The sequence below is a fragment of the Sylvia atricapilla genome, chromosome 3 (assembly GCF_009819655.1).
Source record: "Sylvia atricapilla isolate bSylAtr1 chromosome 3, bSylAtr1.pri, whole genome shotgun sequence".
In the NCBI taxonomy this organism is placed as follows: Eukaryota; Metazoa; Chordata; class Aves; order Passeriformes; family Sylviidae; genus Sylvia; species Sylvia atricapilla.
Window position 1 is genome coordinate 109,001,467 of NC_089142.1, and position 8,240 is coordinate 109,009,706.

The 8,240-nt window shown below is 41.1% G+C and overlaps 1 protein-coding gene across 1 annotated transcript; it reads right to left on the bottom strand.

The window, feature by feature from the left end:
- Positions 1-227: 227 nt before the first annotated feature.
- On the bottom strand, positions 228-6,383 carry LOC136358582 (uncharacterized). Its single transcript, XM_066314458.1, has 10 exons — positions 6,335-6,383; positions 5,961-6,095; positions 5,669-5,805; positions 5,306-5,503; positions 4,881-4,975; positions 3,662-3,817; positions 2,949-3,146; positions 1,769-1,891; positions 1,169-1,379; positions 228-700 (listed from the first exon to the last, which is right to left on the bottom strand). The coding sequence occupies exons 1-10, from the start codon at positions 6,381-6,383 to the stop codon at positions 503-505; spliced, it is 1,500 nt and encodes a 499-aa protein (XP_066170555.1). The 3' UTR covers positions 228-502.
- Between the last annotated feature and the right edge of the window lie 1,857 nt (positions 6,384-8,240).

An 8,240-nucleotide genomic window follows, 5' to 3' on the forward strand; every position in this document is an offset into this window, starting at 1 on the left:
AAACGCCGCTCCTGTGCCCGGGAAACGCGGCTCCCGCCGGGCTGCTCCGGGGAAAGGCACCGCCTAACTGGAAAAGAAGAGGGAAAAAAAAAAAAAAAGAAATAAGGAAAATAGGGAAATTGGAAAACAGACTCTCGTTTTCAACCACTGCGGTGGACATTTCTGCGCAGAACAGAAGAATGATTGATGTCCCAGAATTACTCCATCCGAAGCAATGACAAGGCAACGCCTCTGCAATCGGGTTTATTGTCTTGCCCATTTGACACGTGCCAAAAGAAATGAACGACACTGAGGCAGCGCTGCTGCTGGGGAGGTAACCCTGCAGTACGGCACTGCAGCCCTTCCCGCACAGTGCTTGGCCTCTTCCTGATACAGCCTTGCAACACCAGCAGAATTATAATCTAGATAACATTCGCATATTCCTATTGCTCGTTTTATTCTGAGCTGTTTCAATGAGTCTCATTGTGGTTTTTCTAAAAATTTTCTTCATTGAGTGTTCTTATCAGAGAGATACATCATCACGAGGCTCATCGCCTTCAGACTCATCATCTCCAGGCTCATCATCCCCAGGCTCTGCGTCCAAAATCACTGCCACCTCGGAAAATTTAACTCCTTTCAGTTCTTTCTCAGGGGCAGGCAATGTGGGATGAGGCGTTAGGGAAACAGCTGGCTTCTGGTTTGTGTCTGTCGGAAGGGAATCCTGCAAAAAAGCATAACGCAGGTGAGGCAGAAAGCTACAAATGGTTGAGTGTGAACAAATTATAGACAGTAGAAATCATAAAACTGTGAGCCCTTTACTGTTCACATTCCATAAAGACAGAAGAGAGTCATCACGTTGGGATGAAAGTCCTGCTCCTCCTTCTAGGCAGGGACAAAGAGCCTCTCCTCTAAGATTTTTTCTGGAATCAAGGAATGGTTCAGGGTGGAAGGGACCATAAGAGATTGGCCAGCCCCAGGCCCCCTGGCATGGGCAGGGACACCTTGCACTAGGCCAGCTTGCTCCAAGTCCTGGCCAGCCTGGCCTCGAACACTTCCAGGGATTACTTTACAAGATCTTATTTTTTTTAAAGTTCCATCAGATTGGCTTTTGTGATAGTTCCTTCCGTTACCTGATGAATAACAATAAAATACCTTTCCCTCCATACTTTGCAATCAAAAAGCTCATTACCTGTTTTGTTGTGAATCCCACAGTGGGCTGCACCTCCACATATCTACTTTCAGCAGCTTTTTCAGATGCTCCATTTTTCTCACTTTCAGCCTTGTAATCCAGCAGCACTGTCTCCAGGTAATTGTGTTTTTCAGGGGCCTGAATTTCATCTTTTTCAGTATCATCTCCTTTGGTGCCTTCCAGGTTGTCAAATGACATCATCTCAGTTCTCCTAAGAGAGTTCAGAGAATTCATAGCACCTGGAGCTGAGACAAATATCTCAGCCTCTCTACAGCCAAGAGCAGCATGTACACTGATCCCAAAATTAGTGGGATTTTACCCAGAGGAATTAAGAAGCTTCTTGCATCCTGAAAGGTCTTTTCTGCATTAGCATTAACAATTTGCTAAAGAGTAAGTAGGAATTTGCCTTTGATACAAGATCAAAAGGCATTAACTTCCTTCAAGTGTAGAGATTTTTAACTTACCATTTTAAAGGTCCTTAGAAATGGACTTAGAGCCTAGTGAGAGATCCAAGGGAAATCCTGTGGTACCAGAATAAACTAGAACCATGGTTTTTATATGCTATTTTTTAAAGATTTGTGATAGCCACAGTCTACTTACCCATTATTCATGTAGTCTGCTTTCTCCAAGCTTTTCAGGCTTCCATTTTTGTCAACTGCCCATGGGTTATCAATGCCCTCCATAATTTCAACTTTCTTAACCAAATCCTGTTTCCCATACTTTCTGAAAATATTAAGATAATAATAATAATAATTATTATTATTATTGAAGATTGGCTTTACAGTTATTTTAGAAACAGAAGATGAATTATTTGTGTAATAAGTTTAATACACAACATTTATTTTCATTGTTATTCTGGGGACTAGTTTGGAGTATTTCCTATTTTTCCACAATGGTAGCAGTGTAAATGTTTGCTTTCCTTCTGGAAATTTATTTGTTTTCCTCTACCATGTGGCCCTGCTGCCACTGAATTTAAGTAGCAAAACCTCCCTTGATATCATCATTTATGGGGTTGGAAGAGACTCGAGTGTCCCCCTTCTTCACAGTTAAAATTTTTGCTGCCCACATTTCTCTGTTTTAGAAGTTGTTTCTGCTTTTGCTGTGTGACAAACAAGAAGAAACAACTTTGGTGCATCCAACATAACAAATCTCGGGCAATGTTCCCTGCAAATGCTAGTAATTGATCAGACAAAAATTTTTCAAGTTGACACTTAATTAAACTCATCAGCTGTAAATCTAAATGACATTTTTATAAATGCATATTATAAAGTGGCTTTTCGCAAATATTTGAACAATTGTACTGTCTTATGTTTTGTTAATAGAGTTTAGAAAGGTGATGAATGAATTTTCTGATTGTGACATAGTGTGAATAGTGGAAAGACTGGGTTTTTTCTTTGTGACATCTGGAACCGATCAGGCCAAGAATTGTGGGGAAGGGGTTGTCACCTTATGGCCCTGCATGAGCGCTGCTGGATTTCTGGGGTTTTTTTATCAAAACAAGAACAACCAAAAACCTCAAGAAGAAAATTTATAAGAGCCATGATTACCAGACAGAGCGGAGCCACCCATAAATAAATCTACCAAACAAGATGATTGGAAGGACACAGCAGTCCTTAAATATCAAAGAGTGAAAGGTGTGCTTTCTGGTGGAGCGCCCCAGCTGCAACGTTTGCTCTTATGTCTCCTAATTGTCTAATTTTTTTTATTTTTATTAAACTTAGGAATTTTTTTGAAAAAAGAGAGCGAAAAAGCTTTTCACCACGTGGTGAAGGCTGTGTACCTTTTCCTTTTCAGGTCCAGCAGGACGTAGGCCAGGAAGGCGATGGAGGTGATGGCCAGCAGCACTCCGAGCACGATGGTGGCCACGAGCTCTGGGGACACTGAGGACACTGGAGCCTCCTCGATGGCAGCGATGACAGATGTGGAAAACACCTTCTCCAGCTCCAGCTCAATGTCAGCCCTCTGCTCCTGCAGTTTTCTGAGCACAGAAGGGGAAAAGGTGCCTGATTTACCTTCGTTTTGGCTGCAGGAGTGGTGAAGAAAATACGGAATATTCCTCCCTGATCTGCCAAGACCTTTTCCAGGATTGGGACTTGTTGTGTATTTCATTCAGGAAAAGGTCAGTTTTCCAGCAACCAGCCCTGGTGCTTGTGACCTAAAACTAAAGTGCTGCAGAGCTTGGACAGTTGAGCTAGATCCACATCACTGACAGGTTACCAAAGAAATGTAAAATACACCTAAATTGTGAGTTTTTAATCAACATTCTGCCACTCCGAGGTCAATATGTATTTTAATTATATTTTCTCCTTCAGCTATTTTTTTACTTAAACTGACTTTTCAATCTATTTTGCACAGTGAAACAGCCTTACTCATGTTTTTTTTGGCAAACTCTGAAAATTAGCTTTCAGTAAATAGTGAATCAGCTTTCTGAATTCTAAAAACTCCTGTCTGAATAAGCTCTGGCCCCCAGAAGTCAGAGTGTGCCATACAGACCTTTTTACATCTTCTGCAGGTACTTCCTGGTGGGCCTCATCAAAAGCAATGATCCACACTTGGGTTTCATCAGTGCTGCTCCTTGCTTTTCTTTCAAACTCCGTGGAATAAATATTAACCACGTATACATTCCATCCCAGTTTATCTTCCAGGACCCTGACATCATATGAAGAAAACATTTTCAATTAACTAGGCAATGATAGATTATTTTAGTCTGGAAATTTAATGAAGTAGTCTTTAATACAACACTTGGCAGATATTAATTGATACTAATAAAAATACCTTGGCAGGTATTTTAATCTAAGCATGTAAAAATACAGGATTATCACCAGCAAAGAAATTAAGCTATTTGTCCAAAATCGTTTAGTGATTGAGTAGCAGAGGGAAAAAAAAATCTATAGATTACTATATACAGTAAAGGTGGAGAGGAAGGAAATTTAGTCTCATAATCCTCATTGTTTTCTCCTCTTTTTCCAGAGATTTTGTGCTGGATTGGGCCAGTGTCCCTGGTTAATCCATCATTCTGGTAGCAGTCAGCACCAGCTGCTTGCAAGAAGGTTTTCCATTTAATTTTTACCAACAAAAACTGGTCCGTAATAGCATCAACGTCATAAACTCATTTTCCCACCTTCAGAGATTTGATTTACGGGACTCAATCTTTCCAGTGTAAATATATGTTTGTGTGTAGCCAAGCAAAAGCTCTTCCATCCTTGTTAGCGTGCCAAAAAGGCCTAGTTATGGTTTTAGTTGTAGGGTGGCCATCACACATCCCTGGCTAATCCCTTGCTCCATCAGGGCTGGGATGTCCTGGGGAAGCTCTGCTGCTGTGCCATGAGGTGGGGTTTTCAGCTGTAGCAGCTGTGGGTTTGGTTTGTGGTGTCTGCCCTATGTCTCCATATTTTTATCCTGCTATCCATGAAAAGTTTTACCCTGGGCTGTTAAATATGGCACAAACATTGAGGTGGGAAAGAGACCACTTGAAATTGTCTAGTCCAATGACCTCTTTGAGATTTGTCAGCTTCAGGCTAAAAACTTACAAGGCAAAAATTGGTGGATTCCTGTGAATTCACTCAAATTATTCTGAGCTATGTCAAATTGAAGGCCTGGCTTTTCCTGGGCTGTATCAGCTCCCTGTAGGCTGTCAGACTCCTGTCCCAAAGGGACTCGAAATTTATCATCAGATATTATACCAGAATAAGCTTCACAGTTTCAAAAATACCTTTGCACTTCAGCACTGTTTCTTTCCACAACATTGATCTTCTGATTAAGCACCAGCTTCACAATGTTGCTACTGGAACTGGAATCAACAGTTACCTAATAAAGAGTCACAGATAAGATTTTTCTAAAGCATTTGTACCACTCATAGGTTGACCAAAAAAACCCCCCTCAACCCACTAAACAATAACAAAACCCCTCTGATATAAAATCAAAGTCCTCAAAAATCAGGTTTGGTGCCAACATACTTTTATATGTCAATGAAAATGGCAACCTCTTAATTCTAGTGTGTAAATATTCGTGTATCTGACAGCCCTAGTGACAGCGTGAAGTAATCTTTTGGTTTTGCCATTACCAAACTTAGCCCTTCTTGCTTACAATTTCAACATGGAAGTAAATCAGGATTTTAAAAATAAAAATCTTCCTTACACTGACTGTTGTCCGGGCTGTGAGGCTTCTTGTGCCTTGGTCTGCAGCTTGGACTTCCAGATTAAATGTTCCAGTCTTTCCTGCCACAGAAACTGTAAAGATCTGCCCTGTGTGTTCATTGATGTCGAATTCGTCGGTTTGACCTCTCACTAAGCTGTACAGCAGAAGTCCATTGTCTCCTGAGTCTGGATCTGTGGCCTGGGTTGAAAAAAGTGATTTGTGACACTCAGTCTGGGCTGCACATTGCTCTTCAGTCAGGAAGCTCAGTTTCAAGAGCAGATTTAAGGCTCCTTTAGTGCAGTGGAAAAACCCAGCTTTATTACAGGATTCCTGTCCTTGTGAAGAGCACAGGAAATACTCTACCTGGACTGTAATGACAGGGTATTTGTAGGGCACAGAGTTGGGAATGCGGGCAGAGTAGGAATTGCTGGAAAACACAGGCTCTTCGTTCACATCCTGCACAGAGATCGTCAGCATGACCACGTTCTCAGCAAACAAGCCTGGAAAAAACACAAGTGAACCACCTCGGGCACCAGCTTTTCACCTTTCACATCAACCTTTGCAAGTTAAAGAAAACCACAACTCCTGTATGGATTGCAAATACAAAATGTGTGTTCATTGCTCCCCCAAAATGTCCTTCAAGGCAAGAAGTTACCTGAACGCTGGACTTCTGCAGCAGAGGAGACTTGTTCGTTTGCCTGAATTAAAATCACATATTGAGAAACTTCCTCGTAATCCAAATTAATGGCTGTTCTCAGCTCACCACTTTCAGGATCCAGTCTGAAGTGACCTGGAAGGACAAACAGGCACTTTTGCTGTGACAGCTGCCATTTCACTTATACCCAACTCCTACTTTTCGTGTCTTAGTTGCCCTTGGGATGTTCCCGTGGCTTCTCTGCTCTGAACAATGTGAAATGCAATACTTCCACTGGCCAAGCAGCAAAGGCATCATCACAGCTGGGCTCCCACCCCACACCAAACAGCTCTTAAACGTGTAAAGGAACAGTAACTGTGAAAGAAGAATTTCACATGATTTCACAAATAAGGGGAATTGCAGCTCCTTCTTGCACCGCTCCATTTTTTATGCATTTCCAAGTTTTCTCTCAGTTTCTATGTCCTTCTTTTGTTGTGGGTGAAATGCAGCCTGAGAAAAGCTGCAAGGGGGCAGATGCCTTAACACAAATTCAAGGAAATGATGGACTAAAAGCGATTGGCAGGGAGAAAGCTGCTTGTTAACAACACTTTCTATTTTGGCTCCTCCTGGTCTCTGAATTATCCTAGTTTAAGATTAAAAGAAGCCATGTCTTAGCAAGTTACCACCTTTTCTAGATCAACAAAGTCAATGCTGTAAAGCCTAGAAAAAAATTCTCAGTGTACTCCTTCCTTTAAAAAAAGTTTTATCTGTGCTCTCCATCTCCTCATTTATGCACATCAGCCATGCAAAGGACAGGTTATGATGTTTTCCTGGCTATTTTAACTCATAAGGGGGATAGTACTCACCTCTTTCATTGCCAGATACAACGGTGTAATCAATCCGTTTTCCTGAAGTTTCAACCGCAGCAAAATCATAAATGAAATAATCCACTCCAGTGTTTTCCGAAACAGAAACACTAATGCAGGAAATAAATGATGAATCATAATGTTAAATTTGTTAACAGTGGTTTCCCAGGCAGGCTTTGAATTTTAATTCTTTAAAAGAGAGTTGTTTCTGGAAAATCTTGCCTCCTCCTTCTAGTTGTTTGCCAGACCTACCCAACTTCCAGAGTTCAGTGCAAACCCTGGTTTTCTAGCCAGATTTTGGGTCATCCTTGAGTAAAACGTAAGGAAAAATGTTTTATTGTGTTCAAGAGAAAAGGGACAGAGTCTGGCTTATAAAAGCTGCAAAGTAGAGAAACAAAAGGCAATGCCTCAACTCACATTCACAGAACCCCAAGTATAGCAGAATTTCTTATGTTTTTCTTAAAAAAAACCCCTCAAAACTGATGTCCTTTCTTTTGCATGGAAAAATATGAAAATGACCTTCAACTTTGCTATGCTTTGCACTACCTGGTGAACACATCCCAGTTATTTAACTCAATATGAAAGCCACACCTGATCTCACTTGTGTTGAAGCGAGGAACAAATGGACGGTTGTCAAACACACTCAGAGTAACCACAGCAGTGCCATTTAAAGGAGGAGAACCTTTGTCCTTTGCCATCACCGTTAAATGCATCTCTCCAGATCTAGACAGGTTTCCAGTTGTAATTATCTTCCCCTCACTCAAATCCTCTATCAGGAAGAATGGGCTCACAGTGAGATCCGGGAGGATGTAATACTCAATAAGGCCATTTTGCCCCTGCCATGAAAGGAACAGAATTTAATGAAACTGTCAGTATGTTTGGAAGGGGAGGATAAACACTGCAACAAGAGATCCAAAAAAACATCTACACGTCTCTAGTGAAATAATTCCAAAAATGCTGATTTTTTGAAGAATGAAAGCCATGGTAGGATGTGTACAAATTTAAAAAAACAAAACACAAAGTGGAAGAATGTACACAATACACTGGTCATTTACACAGTAAAAACGTGGCCAAAAGTCTCTAATGAAAATAAGTTAGATGTGTAGAGGGGGACAGTCAGAGCAGTGAGGGTGGCACAGGGAGGTCAAGTGCCACTCTGCACAGCTGAAGGAGGAGTTTGGTTGGGGTCTCAATGCAGCTCTCCCACAGTTCAGCCATTTTCACAGGCAATTTCACTTTGTATAAAAAGTCACTGAAAAGGCTGATTAAAAAAGGGCTGTTAGATGATTTGCAGCAATATACCACAGCTGCAGCTATTCCAACCAAAATTATGCATGAAGAAATGGGAAGGCACCTGCTACACCTATTTTGTTGTCATTTGGAGATGTTTCATCTTGTAAATGATATATATAATTACTAGTGATGTTGTCATGGT